The sequence below is a fragment of the Helianthus annuus genome, chromosome 1, assembly GCF_002127325.2.
Source record: "Helianthus annuus cultivar XRQ/B chromosome 1, HanXRQr2.0-SUNRISE, whole genome shotgun sequence".
In the NCBI taxonomy this organism is placed as follows: domain Eukaryota; kingdom Viridiplantae; phylum Streptophyta; class Magnoliopsida; order Asterales; family Asteraceae; genus Helianthus; species Helianthus annuus.
In genome coordinates, this window is record NC_035433.2 from 31,590,821 (window position 1) to 31,608,176 (window position 17,356).

Genomic DNA, 17,356 nt, shown 5'->3' on the forward strand with positions numbered 1-17,356 from the left:
TGGGAGGCATAGCTCTTTTATGCGAGATAAACCGTGGGTTCTTATGGGGGACTTTAATGCGTCTTTATTTCATGACGATGTTAGCACGGGATCGTCCACGCATAACATTAGCACTCGAGAGTTTAAGGAGTGTGTTGATGACATAGAAGTGTTCGATGTTAATAGTACGGGCCTACATTACACGTGGACGAATAATCAGCAAAGAAGTGGGAGATTGTTTAAAAAACTTGATCAAATCATGTGCAATATTCATTGTATTACAAGCTTCCCTAATGCTGGAGCATATTTCCATCCTTGTCGAGTTTCTGATCACTCTCCGTGTATTTTAAAGCTGCCGAATGTGAAAAGAGAAAGGCCTAAACCGTTTAAATTTGTGAATTTACTGGCTGATAAGCATGGTTTTATGGAAGAAATCAATCAGGTTTGGAGTAAAGATATCACGGGTGTCCGCATGTTTCAAGTTGTCACTAAGCTAAAGATGTTAAAAACTCCTTTTCGGAAATTGTTTTTTAAACAAGGAAACATCCACGAGAATGTGAAGCAGGCAAGAAAGGAGTTGGATGAGTGTCAGTTTGCGATGGACTAGGACTCGAATAATGAAGACTTGTTAACTAAGCATAGTATTCTATTGCAAAAATACAAGGATGCGGTTCATGATGAAAGTTCGTTCTTGCAACAAAAATCGAAGGTTCAATGGCTCTCTTTGGGGGATTCTAATACAAAATACTTTCATAATGTTGTGAAAGCAAATAATCACCGGAGCCGAATATTCTCAATACGTGATGTCAATGGTAATATTCACGAGGGGGGAGCGGTGCCCCAGGTTATGGTTAATCACTTTGAAAACTTTTTTGGGAGTGTTGGTAGCGTCACAGCCATCCCTAATCCGGAACTTTTCCGTCATACGTTGTCGTCTGGTACTGCCAATAACATGGTTCATAATGTCATTGAAGCTGAAGTTAAAGAGGCAATGTTTTCTATTGCTGGGAATAAAGCACCTGGTCCGGATGGATATACATCAGTTTTCTTCAAGAAAGCTTGGGATGTCGTAGGTACGGATGTATGCAAGGCGGTGCAGGATTTTTTTGAGAATGGTAAACTTCTTAAACAGCTCAACCACACGGTGATTTCTTTAATTCCAAAGATAAAGACTCTGGCAACGGTTTTGGATTATAGGCCTATATCTTGCTGTAATACACTGTACAAGTGCATAAGTAAGATTATCAGGAACCGCATTAAGGAGGGCCTAAGTGATATTGTCAACATCAATCAGTCAGCGTTCATCCCGGGTAGAAAAATTTCCGATAATATTCTGCTCACTCAGGAACTAATGCATAATTATCATCGTAATCATGGGCCTCCGAGATGTGCTTTTAAAGTGGATATTCAGAAGGCGTATAATACAGTTGATTGGAATTTCTTGGAAAATACTCTTCGGGGTTTTGGCTTTCACCATACAATGATCAAATGGGTAATGGTATGTGTTACAACTACTACGTTTTCGTTAGCTATCAACGGGAATCTTCATGGATATTTCAAGGGGAAGCGGGGTCTGCGGCAAGGGGATCCTATGTCTCCGTATTTGTTTACTTTGGTAATGGAGGTCCTTACGTTGATTCTGCAACACCAAGTGGAGATATCGGCTGGGTTTAGATTCCATCAAAAATGCGAAAAACAAAGGATTATTAACTTATGCTTTGCGGATGATTTATTCTTGTTTGATCGTGGTGATACAAATTCAGCTTCTGTTATTCTTGAGTCCTTGAATTTATTTAAGAATATGTCGGGCTTGGTTCCTAGCATGAATAAAAGCACGGTCTTTTTTGGGGGTGTTCCTAATTATGTTAAAGACCAGATTCGGAGTCTAATGCAGTTTGAGGAAGGTGTGTTGCAGGTTCGGTATCTTGGTGTGCCATTAATCTCTACCAGATTGATTTACAATGATTGTAAGAAGCTTGTAGAAAATTTGGAATCAAGAATCTCTGATTGGAAAGCAAAAAGTCTATCGTTTGCGGGTAGACTCCAATTAATTCGATCAGTGTTATCGTCAATGCATGTTTATTGGGCGTCGGTGTTTATTTTGCCAAAACGAATCATTTATGATCTTGAAGATAGGATGCGTCGTTTTCTTTGGGCTCAAGGAAACAATATAAAGGGGAAAGCGAAGGTGAAATGGAGTCGTGTGTGTTTGCCTAAGAACGAAGGTGGGTTGGGCATTCGAAAACTTCTTGATATGAATAATGCGCTTATGGTAGATCATATCTGGAGTATTCTTACAAATAGGGAGTCTTTATGGGTAAAATGGATTCATTCTTATCGTATCCGAGGGAGAAGTTTCTGGGATGTGCCTCTTCGGAACAATGTGACTTGGAGTTGGAGGAAGATGTTGCAACTTCGACCGACCATTCGAAGACACATATGGATAAAGTTGGGCAATGGTACTAATACATTGGTATGGTTTGATATATGGAATAAAGTATGTCCGCTAAATGTTTTTATCACTCCTCGAATAATAGCAAATGCGGGTCTCAATATGTATTCTACGGTTGCGGATATGGTTCACAATGGAGAGTGGGCTTGGCCGAATACATGGGTAAACCGGTTTCCAGCCTTAGAAAATCTGCCTAATGTGGTGTTAAATCCGGAAGCTCAGGATAGGATTGTCTGGAGATCTAGGGAAGGAGCTGACATGGAGTACAGTACTTACGTTGTTTGGGATGATATCCGTCAGATGCAGGATCAAGCTCCTTGGGCTCGTATCGTTTGGTTTCCTCTGGCAATTCCACGTCATGCATTTTTAATGTGGCTTCTTGTTTGTAAAAAACTCAAAACTCAGGATATGATGAGTAGATGGGGATCGAACTATAATCTCATGTGCTGTTCTCTATGCATGTCGGGACCCGACTCTCATGAACACATCTTCTTTAAGTGCTCTTTTGCATCGCAGATTTGGAATGGGGTTCGTGATAAAGCTGACATGGGATCTATTGAAGAGAACTGGGAGGATATTTTTGATTATCTATTGCAGCATGCGGAATCCAACCGAGCTAATCATATCATTGGCAAGTTAGTGGTCGGGGCTACGGCTTACTTCGTTTGGCAGGAACAAAATAACCGATTGTTTTCGACGAAGAAAAGGAATGCAGCTCATCTGATTGAGGTGATTTTAACAACAATCCGTGTGAAGCTTCACACAATGAAGTTTAAGAGAACGAGTCGTGTTAATCAAGTTTTGCTCGAGTGGAAGCTGCCGAGAGCTTTGCTTATGGATCAAGACGAATGTGGCTAAGAAACTGCAACCTTGGGCGATGTAGTGTAGCTACTTGTTTTGTCGTTTAGACTATGTTTTACTGTTAGCGTTTTTGCCTTGTGTATGCGCGTGATTACTCTAGGAGTGGCATGTCACACTAGAGAATTGGGGGATACATAGTTCCTCACTTGTTATATTTGATTGATGAATAAAATTTACCGGGGTAACCCTTTACCCAAAAAAAAAGAAGTCAAAACAGTAGTTAAGCAAGGAGTGACAGATCGCAATTAGCAATCTTTTCTTCCATTGACTTCAATCTTGACTTTGACTTTGACTTTCGTAACACGGGGTGTTACACCAGTCCACCACCACCGTCTACCACCATCACTGTCACACCCCAACCGAAGGCGGAAACCTCGGGGCATGGCATTGAGCAAAACAGATTGTCAAGAGAAATTCCATAACGACTAAATTACCAAATAGTAAATATTATGTCACATACCATAACCCATTAAAAAAAATAAATTGTTCGTTTGTTTCTAGACTCTTCCTAACTTGATTCCACATAGCAAGCATCCTAGCAGAAAGCATCCTAAACACCTGTCACATACGTTAAAATACGGGTCAATACACATAGTGTAAAGGTGAGCGTACAAGTTTGATAATAATAATAATAGAGTTTGAAATAGTTTACGCATAACCAGCGTGTAACATGTATAAAGTGAAGGCAAGTAGGTAATCGAAAGAGAAATACGCACAGACGTGACTGTGAGTTGTAGAATGCGCAACACATATCCCCACTGGGACACGTGAAGTAAAGCCCTTAACAACCCCTGTCCACGACAGGTGCTGAGTCCAAACTATAGTACTATCGTTGCTAAGGTGTCAGGTGATGTGTGCTAAACAGACTGTAAAAATTAACTAAATTAGACTCTCTAAACTAGACACGACAAAGCTTTAAATTCTAGACTCGACCTAAACCACACAATCGGCAAGTGTACTGATCAATGTAGTATAACCTAGGAAGTCCGGATATCGAACCACAGGACTCTATGTATCACGTAAATTAGACTCTAATAGACACTAACAGACACGACTTAACTTGTTTATTTGTGGGGGGGGGGGGTTACGGAAAATCTAGGAAATCTATATTAAACTACTAAATTAACTAGAACTAGATTAAACACGAATAAAGACTGAGGACTTTTCTTATATGAGAACAAGACCACCTAGACAAGAATCCTGGATTGTTTTTAAGAGATTACCGATTAAGTTAAGTGCACGAGTTATGGAACCGGGATCTTAAAGTACTAAACCTATTAAGAACCATCGAGGCCCCTCGACCCTTCTCAAGGAGAAACCTGTGGAGCTACCTAGGCCGTTAATCCTACCGGTTATTAGACGCCTTTCCAGTTGTCTAATTATTGTGTAAGTACCCTAATGTTGACCTACTCTTTTCCAATCCTAGGTCTAGGGTAGTTTGAAGTAATTAATTTGACTTGATAGACTAATAAAACCGACAGGTAAACCAAGACATGACCTTTTCCAAGGACTATCTAAAGCAATTCGCCGGGTAAGACCTACCAATAACCCCTCACTTTCCAGGTATTAGGACTAGTAGAACACTAAGACTTAGCAAATTATTACCAATTACTTCTAGGGTTTATTGGCCAATTCTCCCTAAAGAGTTAAGGTTTTCTTATGTGATATAGACACTCACCGAAATCCTAAACCCTAATATGTATGTTGTGATATAGACCGTCACTAAGAATCATATGAAGCAAATAATAACAATAAACCAAATCAAAGTACGCACACACATCAAACCATTAAATCAAACTTTTTACAAATCACAATTAATCCATAATAATCATGCAAATAACATAAACGGTAAAAACCTTATTTTAATCCATTCATCAAGTCTAGGCGGTTAATAAATCTAGCCGAGCATGTTCATAAACGAAAACAATTCAAAGATGTTCAACAAAGAATTCATCATAACAAGTGTCGTAAGGAAAATCAAGAACAAAGAACTAGAAAACCCGATTAGATCTTCAAGTCTTCTTCCCCGAACTCGTACCGATGATTCCTAGGCTTCGAGATCTCCGAAAAAGCTCCAAGAATGCTCAATAAGTCGCCCAAGATGTCCCAGATTCGAAAATTAGGGTTTATTTCACGTTTAAGATGTTTTTATATCACTTTCCATAACAAACCCTTATTAAATTCGTAATAATTGCCAGCTACAACGTTCTGGCTGGGCGCCACAAAATCAGGGACTGGGTGGTGGGGTGCCACCTTGTTTTTCAGCTCATGTACTAACTTCAGACTCTCGCCTGGTGCCACAGACTTGCTTAGTGGGTGATGGGGTGCCAGAGAGTGATTTTTCAGCTCTTTAACTCTATTTCAACTCCTCGACCTTTCCAACATGCTCCAAGACTTGGTGCATCAATCTTTTAACTCATTTTACTCGGTTTCCCGCAAATTTAAGCATCAAGACCTGCGAAACATGATTTAATCAATAGCATGCATATTCTAACGAAAAACAAAACTAAATATAACGAAAACTATACAAACTTTACATGAATAAAAGATGTATTTTGCAATACATCAAACATCCCCACACTTACTCTTTTTTCGTCCTCGAAAAAGAATTATGCAACGGAATCATAGACAAATATTCACTCGGGTCAAAAGCATAGGTATATTTAATTAAAACCAAGACTCGCGTTAGCCGCGATTGCGAATATATTTGTCCCCTTAAACCCGAACCCGATCCTAAGCCCTTATCATGTAAATTAAATTAAAGTGCGGTCAGTCTACCTAGGGTCTCACGCTAGAATCTACAGTCCACCTACTCCCGCCTCAAGCTTATAAGACTAAAGGAACAATCACTGGACCAATTCCCAACCGTCTTATATCAAAACCAGAAGAGTTTACAATCATATTTTTCTTTTTCCAATTTTTTCGCTTTTTTTTTTCATTCAATCGTGAGTCTAGACGATGCTTTCCCTAACTAAGAGGCAATCCGGCTGTAGAGTCACTATCCCCAACCACAGATTACTTAAGTTTTGGTACTTTTTTCTCTTTTTGCACAGTCGATTTCACACACCCTAGCGGTAATCTTGCTGTAGAGTCGCTATCCCCAGCTCAGACTACATAGGTATGCATTACTTTCATTTAGTTTCTAGCCCACTTTTTTATTCTATATTTTTTTCATGATCAAAAACTCTAACGATTTTAATTTATAACGGTGCCCCTTATACTATTATTGGCGGTTTTAGTTTCCCATATCTCCCAGGCGAAAACCCACTAGTAAACCGACAATTAAGGTATATTAGATCAAAGGGACTTAAAAACCAAACCCGGGCCGATCCACATATCCCTAACTAGACGCAAGCTCGATTTATTCATATTATTATTATTTCAACCCGAGCAAAAATTTGTCTTTTCTATCATTTTCCGTTTTAAAAATGCAAACTTCTTTTTTATTCGAAAGACATTTTTCTGATTTTTAAATTTTTTTTTGACTTTTTCAATTTTTTAATTTTTTTGTTGTGTTTTTTCATATATAAGACTCGATTATTTACATGTATCCCATCCCCACACTTAGAGATTGCATTGTCCCTAACGCAAGAGCGAGAATACGACTCAACAACTACCTAAAAATAAAAACTGCAAACGAAATAAATAAAAATGTACAACAACAAAAAGGGAAACGACTTAGCTGGGTATGTGAGACTGTCAAAGTGCCAGTCGTTTCCACATAAGCCCTCCAATTCGATACGCGCTCAGCAAACAACTCCTAACCTCGGACACGCGAACGAAAGCGGCTACAAATACCAACCTAATCACGCGAACACCAAACACTAACAAAAGATAATATATAATATCACGTTCAACAACCATCCACAATTGTATCAACCAACCCCAAAACCCATCCAACCTGTTTAAAATATTAGTACAGACCAAGATATGATGAAAACAGCATAAAAGAAAAATATAACAGAAAGATATGCTCGATCACTGCTACATCATCCTCGAACCACACCATCTACTCCTCATCTCAAACCCTGCTCCATAATAACTGACCACTCTCAGTGGTAAATCAGTCGGCTGCTCCTAAGCAGCCCGCCTGAGATCTCGCGGAAGCACCTCACCTGCGTTTGGTGACTGACGAGGAACCTTCACCTGACATCCTGTAAAAATAGTTCGAAACCGCGCAAAAACAGGTGATTAGTCAGTAAACACAAACTATTTTTGTTATTTTTGAGTTTTTTTTTTTAATTTTTTTTAAATTTTTTTTCAATATAATACTGTACATTCAAACAATGGCCGTATAGCATTTCGTTCGCGGCTGTTGTTCGAAAACAAGTGACTTTATGCAACACAATTACAAACCGACTCCGCCCGAATGGAGATTGAGTACGAGCGAAGCGGTTTGAATATCAAGCGAGCATATCGACACTACATGACACTAACAAGACTCGAAACACACTTAAAACGACACAAAGGACCCTAAACTAACCATTGGACTAGACTCGATTTAACTTAGACGCAAAGTACACAAATTACAAACTATACCTTCTCCCGGCACTTTACTTGCCCTCAAGTAAACCCAAGTGCCGAATCATCAAACAAAGCTGAAGTGCGGAAGCAACGGAAACGGGACGCAAAATCAGTTAAAATAATAGTCTTATTTCAAAAACACGCGACCCGTATCCCCACACTTATTTCTGTCCGCAGCTACATAACATAAAAAAAACGCCTAAAACCATCGACAGCCCTTTCAGGAACCTTAGTTAACTCACTGAACACATCAAATCAATCCCCACGACAATTATCATTCAAGAACAACCAGCCCAAGCCACCAGCACTCATGTTGAAACAGCAAATCTCAAGCCTAAATCTATCCGCAAAAAATTCACCTTTGAATACCTCCCATAATCACCCAACCCCCTAACTTTAGCACTACTATGCCCTAATTCGAAATTGTCCGTAATAATCAAGTCAAGCAGACCAATCAACTCCTTAATCAGCAAAATAGTATATCCATCCCAAACCACCCGCACTCTCGCAATACCCTAAAAACCGACCTGCACATACTCGACAGACTCTAAACGACATCTCACATAACCTGATCACCCAAAACATGCTTCGACAGAAACAAACACTAAACCGCAAAAGAAAACTGACTGCAACTGAGACTCGACTGACCCAACACATACTTACTAAACTAAGAACACTGAACTACACTGACTCAAAATACAAAATTTATAGGATAAACATACCTGAGATTTGTGAGAAACAAGAAAAAATTAGAAGTATTTTCGGTTAAGCTTCAACTCCACAGCAGAACTCGAATTTATGGTTTTAAATTGTGGAATTTGGGTTAAAATCGGAATTTATGAAGGCATAGAAGGAGTGGTGATGTGATTTTAGGTGAGAAGGGGTGGGAATCTGTGAGGAGGAATTGGGGGCTGTGTACGGCGGCGGGTGGTAAAGGGGAAAAGTGGGTCGGCGGCGGATGAGAGGAGGGTGAGGGTTACGGCGGTGATGGAGGGGAGAAGAGGGGTTACGGCTGATATGGGGAGGGTTAGTTGTGGAGTAAAAGGGGTTTACAATGGTGGGTGAATGTGGAGAGGAGAAGAAAGGGGTTTACGGGGATTTGTTTTAGGGTTGGGGTGAAGGTGATAATGGAAAGGGTCAACAGGGAGCTTTGATGTTAGGGTTTAATTGGAACTCTTGTATTTTCGGCTGCAGATGCAATAGGTGGCGGCCCGCCAGAAAGTAGGTCAAGTGGGTGGCGGCCGCCACCACGTTACTTACGAAAAAAATGTGGGTTTTAAATTACATTGCTGCAGATACAATATTTGGCGGCCGGCGAGAATTATCCGAAGTGGGTGGCGGCCCGCCACCACGTTATATATATTTCTGAAAAAAATTTGAGTTTTCACTTTTTTTTTAATAGAAAGTTTACCCAAAATTTCCTTTTCATGCCTTAGAAAAATTTTGATTTAATCCCCAAAACCATCCAACAACCAACAAAAATTTTTCGAGCACTTAAAACTTACTTGGAACGTTGTTTCTCTCGTAGATTCCTGCAAATCCTCGGTAGTGTACTCCTGCAAATGACTCAAAACACAAACAAGGACCCGAAAAACTACGAAAAACAACTGTTACCTAGTCTGCTTGGGTTTATCAATATGGCAACTCCGAAATCACCCGAATGAAGATCGAGTACGGGTGGTATAATCCAAACCTGCACAAACACATCAAAACAAAACCCAAAGCAGTACCAATTCTAAAAACGACTCAAAAACTACTACTTTAGATCATGGTACAAAATAAAAGACTCAAAATACAAACTCTACAAATGAGTAAGAACTTCTCACATACTTATGGAGGATCATAGAGATGCATCCCACCTCCAAACACACACTCACGGGCTGTAGCACCATCATATCTATCATTGCCCAAATCACCCCAAATACTCTTATCTCTCTCACAACCTCCCAACTCCTCACTTGGCGGTTTGAATCTATACTCTTCATATCCAACTCCATCCCCACACTAAGCCTTGCTCAGTGTCTCTATCTTAGATTCTAAATGCACCATTCTTTCCTCTAATTCCTCTACTCTCCTATCAGGTGGGTCCTCACACTTGAGTCCTATCACCTTCTCTAGACTCGGATCGCTCACCACCTTCTCTTCATCTCTCTCATCCTTCTCACACTCACCCACTAACGATACCGCCTGCACCCTATCACTTGACCCTTTCGAATTCATAACCTTAAAAACTACCGATTCCTCGCCCGCTCTAAGTGTGATGGTGCCTAAAAAGACATCTATGAGAGCTTTAGCGGTGTTCAAGAATGGGCGTCCTAAAATTAACGGTACGTTTTCATCGGCTTCCATGTCAAGAATGACGAAATCGGCCGGAAAAACGAACTTGTCCACCTTAACAAGCAAATTCTCGATTATGCCCCTAGGGTGTTTCACGGATCTATCAGCTAAAGATAATGTCATTCGGGTGGGTGAAAGCTCGCCTAAGTCTAGCTTTTCGTAGAGAGAAAATGGCATCAAATTGATGCTAGCACCTAGATCGGCTAAAGCTCTAGTATTAGTGTTACTACCGAATAGACAAGGAATTGTGAAAACACCGGGATCGGTTAGCTTTTCAGGAAGCTGATTTGAGACAACGGCCGAACATCCTCCATGCAATGGGACATTCGACAACTCCCCTAACTTCTCCTTATTCCTAAGAAGGTCCTTTAAAAATTTCGCGTATTTAGGCATCGACTGAAGGGCCTCGATAAACGGAAGATTAATCTTCAATTGCTTGAAGATGTCTAAGAATTGCCCGTATTCCCTAGAGTATTTTTGATTCTTAAGACGGGAAGGGAACGGGACATATGCATGGTTCACTAAAGGCGAAGGCCTAACATCCACGGGAGGTTTCTCTACTCTCTTCTCACCTTGAGACTCACCGGGCTGTGCGGTACTTGCTGGGCGCAGCCTCGATTGCACTTTGCCGGGAGCCTCCATCTCTATCTTTTCGTCTACAATATCTCCATCCTCATCGACTACTCTCTCCTCTACGCTCGGGTCCCCTACGGTTTTGCCACTACGGGTGGTAATGGTCTTTACATGAGCATTCGGGTTCGGTTGGGTGTTACCCGCAAACTGACCGGGTAATCTCTCCTCTAACTTCTTAGACATATCACCTACAACCCTTTGAAGGTCTTGGAAAGCAGCTTGGTGATTCTTAAGCATAAGGTCATGTTCGCTAAGTTTCTTGTGGGTGGTTTGATCCCTAACAATTAATTGACTCATCATGGACTCCATCCTTTCTAGACTACCCCGAAGATCATAGCTTGAACCTTGACCTGTTTGAACCTGACTACTTGACCCCCCATCCTTGACCTGCCCATTTGAACCCCCACCAAAGAGTGAACCTAAACCCCTAGTTGGATTTTGAGCTATTTGAAAACCAGGGGGTCCGTTTGAGCGAAAATTGTTGGTAGAAGCAAAATTATTATTATTATTATGCCAACCCGAACCAAAGTTATTATTACCAAACCCACTAGGTTGACCTCTACCTTGACCCCCTCCTACAAAATCGACTTGCTCCTCACCTACTAGCAGTGGACACGCACTCGTGTCGTGACCCCCTCGACAATACTCACATTCGTCTACCTTAGCCTTAATTTCCTTAAGTTCCCTAGACATGTTTTCCAATACAACGGCTAAACTAGGATCCATGGTGACATGGTTCACCCCTCGGGCGGGCGCACTAGTAGTGGTATTCGAATTACCACTTTGATACCGCTGATCGGATCGTGATTGGGATTGAGACTGAGAAAATGCCTCAAAACGCTCTAAACACTCAGCAACAGTAAGAATACCCATCATATGCCCTCCCGCATTAGTATCGAACCTATCACGACTCTCTTGGGAGAGACCGTTATAAAATTTCTCACATAACGCCCAATCAGAAAGACCATGCTGGGAGCAACGAGCACACAGGTTTTGGAATCGCTCCCAAGCAAGGTAGTAAGGCTCGTCGGGCTCCATGCGAAAAAAGTGGATTTGGTCTCTAAGACGTGAGGCTTTAGCGGGCGGAAAATACTTATTTAAAAAGGCTTGACGAAGCCCCGCCCATGTGGTGAAGGTACCGGTTGGTTGAGAGTCCAACCAAGTAGCCGCACGGCCGGCTAATGAGAATGGGAAAAGCTGTAGGTAGGTGGCATCGTTGGGTGCACCGTGAAGGCTAAAAGGGGCGAGAATACGGGAGAACCGGTTTATGTGGGCCGGTGCGTCCTCGTCCTCGCGACCGTGGAACTGGATGCTATTGGTGTAGGCTTACATGGCATAAGATGGAATCTGCCATGAGTTCTCGCTAACTATAGGTGGAACAGTAATGGGTGACGCTAGACCAGTGAAGCCTTGGGTGGCTTGTTGGTGAACGGTCTGCCTAGCGTTGGCCATGTGTTCTAGGTTCTCTGGGATGATAGAGGTGCTAAAAGTAGGGCTATCGGGTGGGGAAATCTTAGGTGATGTTTTGGGTGATTGAAGTGGGGTGGGTAATAGAGTGGAATCGAAATTGGGAAACTGAGACGTGGATGAAATACTAACCTGTGGGCCTTGGCCCAAACGAGACGATGATGATGACTCGGTGACTGGTGGCTTCGGTGGCGGTCCGTGCGAGCGCAGATGTGGCATCCACTATCCGCAAAAACCTGAATGTGAGAAAAGCAACAGTAGTCACTACGACTCAAACGAAAATAAAAGACTCAAATAAAAGACTCAAACAAACTAAACACGTAGCACGTATATGTCAATAAAGTCTATCAAAGCTAATGAACGCGATTGCCAAGAGTCCCCGGCAACGGCGCCAAAAACTTGATGTGTGCTAAACAGACTATAAAAATTAACTAAATTAGACTCTCTAAACTAGACACGACAAAGCTTTAAATTCTAGACTCGACCTAAATCACACAATCGGCAAGTGTACCGATCAATGTAGTATAACCTAGGAAGTCCGGATATCGAACCACAGGACTCTATGTATCACGTAAATTAGACTCTAATAGACACTGACAGACACGACTTAACTTGTTTATTTGTTGGGGGGGTTACGGAAAATCTAGGAAATCTATATTAAACTACTAAACTAACTAGAACTAGATTAAACACGAATAAAGACTGAGGACTTTTCTTATATGAGAACAAGACCACCTAGACAAGAATCCTGGATTGTTTTTAAGAGATTACCGATTAAGTTAAGTGCACGAGTTATGGAACCGGGATCTTAAAGTACTAAACCTATTAAGAACCATCGAGGCCCCTCGACCCTTCTCAAGGAGAAACCTGTGGAGCTACCTAGGCCGTTAATCCTACCGGTTATTAGACGCCTTTCCAGTTGTCTAATTATTGTGTAAGTACCCTAATGTTGACCTACTCTTTTCCAATCCTAGGTCTAGGGTAGTTTGAAGTAATTAATTTGACTTGATAGACTAATAAAACCGACAGGTAAACCAAGACATGACCTTTTCCAAGGACTATCTAAAGCAATTCGCCGGGCAAGACCTACCAATAGCCCCTCACTTTCCAGGTATTAGGACTAGTAGAACACTAAGACTTAGCAAATTATTACCAATTACTTCTAGGGTTTATTGGCCAATTCTCCCTAAAGAGTTAAGGTTTTCTTATGTGATATAGACACTCACCGAAATCCTAAACCCTAATATGTATGTTGTGATATAGACCATCACTAAGAATCATATGAAGCAAATAATAACAATAAACCAAATCAAAGTACGCACACACATCAAACCATTAAATCAAACTTTTTACAAATCACAATTAATCCATAATAATCATGCAAATAACATAAACGGTAAAAACCTTATTTTAATCCATTCATCAAGTCTAGGCGGTTAATAAATCTAGCCGAGCATGTTCATAAACGAAAACAATTCAAAGATGTTCAACAAAGAATTCATCATAACAAGTGTCGTAAGGAAAATCAAGAACAAAGAACTAGAAAACCTGATTAGATCTTCAAGTCTTCTTCCCCGAACTCGTACCGATGATTCCTAGGCTTCAAGATCTCCGAAAAAGCTCCAAGAATGCTCAATAAGTCGCCCAAGATGTCCCAGATTCGAAAATTAGGGTTTATTTCACGTTTAAGATGTTTTTATATCACTTTCCATAACAAACCCTTATTAAATTCGTAATAATTTCCAGCTACAACGTTCTGGCTGGGCGCCACAAAATCAGGGACTGGGTGGTGGGGAGCCACCTTGTTTTTCAGCTCATGTACTAACTTCAGACTCTCGCCTGGTGCCACAGACTTGCTTAGTGGGTGATGGGGTGCCAGAGAGTGATTTTTCAGCTCTTTAACTCTATTTCAACTCCTCGACCTTTCCAACATGCTCCAAGACTTGGTGCATCAATCTTTTAACTCATTTTACTCGGTTTCCCGCAAATTTAAGCATCAAGACCTGCGAAACATGATTTAATCAATAGCATGCATATTCTAACGAAAAACAAAACTAAATATAACGAAAACTATACAAACTTTACATGAATAAAAGATGTATTTTGCAATACATCATCAGGCAACAATCACTGTGTTAATACAACATACAAGCATTCATCGGATAACACATAACATGCAATAATCGGTCAGCGTATAAATAGTGTTTGCGTTGTGTGTAGATTGTGATTTGAATATAGATAATGTATGTAACACCCAAAAGTGCGTAAAGCAAAAAGGGGTCGAGTATACTCACAGATTGTGTTTAACAAGTAAACACTCTCTTGGATTGAAGGGAGCGCTGTGAGAGATTAGCCTGAACAGTTAACGATAGCATAAACGATAAGTGGCACGTAAAACGGTGCAAAGTGATAAGTGTCGGATGGTAATCCGATCGGATGGCAATCAGATCGGATGGCCAGTCGATTGGATGTCAATCCGTTTGGATGGTCATCCGATCGGATGGCCATTCGATTGGATTAACACCTCGTTTGGTGAAGATGTGTTTGTGTATGATGGTTTCTCTTTTGAAGTTTTCGTTGTAGCATTTTGAAAACAGAGAAGTATCTCTACCCTTCAGGCCGATCGATCGAACGGCGGTTCGATCGGATGACGATCCGTTCGGCGAGGTATTTCTCAGAGAACAAGTTCACAGCAGTGTTGTCACTCGATCGGATGGTCTACTGACCGGGTGGCAATCCGTTAGAACTGTTGATGCATTGAACATGTTGAAAATCGTTTAAGTGTTGAAGTTCCAAACATCACATGGTCGGATGGTCGTTCGATCAGTTGACAATCCGATCGGATGGCAATCCGTTCGACATTTAAAACTTTTGAAAATTTAAGATAATAGTTTGAGTGTGGGACTAAGTGTAAGCCGATCGGACGACTGTCCGATCGGATGGCAATTCGATCGGACGGCAATCCGTCCCGACGGCCTGGTCGCCTTTGACACTTGATCGTTTTGATAGTTTTGCATTTTTGATCGAGACGATGTGATAACGTGCTAAACAACAGAAACCTCGTCAAGACTCAAGTGACCCGATCGGACAGGAACCACCCTAGTCCGACCAGCCAACTGTTCGAGACGGTGTTTCATGTTTAACCCGAAATCGGTAGTCTCTTGGATAGAACTAGGATCTTGAACCAACACATCAACAAGAAGGAGTAGAAAATCAGAACAAGCTCCAAGTCTATCGGTCTTGAGTGCATTGAGTGTAAAAGAGTTGAAATAAAGTTAGAAACCATCTTTCAATCCTTTTCACCTCAAACCCACTGATTTCATGGTTAAAAGTTAAGATTCGAAAGAGAGAATGATGAAAAAGTGTGTTTAGATCATAGAAGTACAAGATTTAGGTTATCGACAGAGAAATATGCACAGACGTGACTGTGAGTTGTAGAATGCGCAACACATATCCCCACTGGGACACGTGAAGTAAAGCCCTTAACAACCCCTGTCCACGACAGGTGCTGAGTCCAAACTATAGTACTATCGTTGCTAAGGTGTCATGCAACAATCAATGTGTTAACATAACATATAAGCATTCATCGAATAACACGTAGCATGCAATAACGGTCAGCGTATAAATAGTTTTTGCGTTGTGTGTAGATTGTGATTTAGAATAAGTAACGTATGTAACACCCAAAAGTGCGTAAAGCAAAAAGGGTTCGAGTATACTCACAGATAGCGCTTAACAAGTAAACACTGTCTTGGATTAAAGGGAGCGCTGAGAGATTAGCCTGAACAGTTAACGATAGCATAAACGATGAGCGGCGCGTAAAACGGTTAAAAGTGACTAAGTGTCGGATGGCAAACCGATCGGTTGACCATTCGATCGGATGTCAATCCGTTCGGATGGTCATCCGATCGGATGGCCATTCGATTGGATTGACATTCGTTTGGTAAGGATGTGCTTGTGTATGATGGCTTTGAAGTTTTCGTTGTAGCATTTTGAAAACAGAGAAGTACCTCTACCTTTCAGGTCGATCGATCGAACGGTCGTTCGATCGGATAGCGATCCGACTGGTAGGACACTTAGTGAGAACATGTTCACAGCAGGATTGTCACTCGATCCGATAGCAATCCGATCGATTGGCAATCCGTTAGCTACTGATGATTTTTGAAAATTATGAAAAAGGTTAAGTGTCGAAGTTCCAAATGTCATATCATCGGATGGTCGTTCGATCGGATGGCTATCCGAACGAGCGGCAATCCGTTCGACCTTTAGATCTTTGAAAGTTGATTAAAAAGTTAAAGTGTGGAACCAAGTGCAAGCCGATTGGATAGTCGCTCGATCGGATGGCTATCTGATCGGGCGGCAATCTGTCCCGACAAACCTATTCATCTTGAACCTGATTATTTTTAAGAGTTTTGCAGTTTGCTCGAGACGGCCTGACAACGTACTAAACAACGGAACCTCGTCAAGTCCCAAGTCGTTCGATCGAACAGGAATCACCCCAATCCGATCAGTTGACTGGTTCGTGACGGTTGTTCATGTTTAACCCGAAGTTAGTTGTCTCTTTGATAGAAATCAGATCTTGAACCAACACATCACTAGGAAAGAGTAGAAGGTTTGTACAAGCTCCCATTCTATCGGTTTTGAGTGCATTGAGTGTAAAAGAGTTGAAAGAAAGTTAGAAAACCATCTTTCAATCCTTGTAACCATGAATATGTGTAGATCTATGCGAAAACATTGTTTAATCATGTGGAAATCCTTCAGATCTGAGTTGTTTTTGGTGGAATGAGGCCAAAACTTGAAGTTCATAAGAACTCCATGATGACATCATTCTAGAACACCTCAAATCCACTGATTTCACGGTTAAAAGTTAAGATTCAAAAGAGAAAATGATGAAGAAGTGTGTGTGGATCATAGAAGTACAAGATTTAGATTGAAAACTTACAAGAATCGCGAGAAATCGAGAGAAAGAAGGTCTTGAGTGCGGCTGGTCGAGTGAGAGAGCTGTCACATCAAATGATGTGACAGGAGGGGTATTTATTGGTTGCCAAAAAGGGAAAGGAAGGCAAGTGTCGAACAGGTGGTCACCTCGATCGGATGACACTCCGG

General features: G+C 41.2%; 1 protein-coding gene across 1 annotated transcript; it reads right to left on the minus strand.

Annotated features, from left to right (window-relative positions):
- Positions 1–9,820: 9,820 nt before the first annotated feature.
- Positions 9,821–12,238, minus strand: LOC110937011. Its single transcript, XM_022179452.1, has 2 exons — positions 12,117–12,238; positions 9,821–12,020 (listed from the first exon to the last, which is right to left on the minus strand). The coding sequence occupies exons 1-2, from the start codon at positions 12,236–12,238 to the stop codon at positions 9,821–9,823; spliced, it is 2,322 nt and encodes a 773-aa protein (XP_022035144.1).
- Between the last annotated feature and the right edge of the window lie 5,118 nt (positions 12,239–17,356).

Bases quoted from the DNA above. Each gene is read 5' to 3' on its own strand.
- LOC110937011 (XM_022179452.1), bottom strand. From the start codon at position 12,238: ATGGCCAACGCTAGGCAGACCGTTCACCAACAAGCCACCCAAGGCTTC. The intron at 12,021-12,116 runs GTAAGCCTACAC...CGCCCCTTTTAG, and splicing joins CAGATTCCATCTTATGCCAT to CCTTCACGGTGCACCCAACG.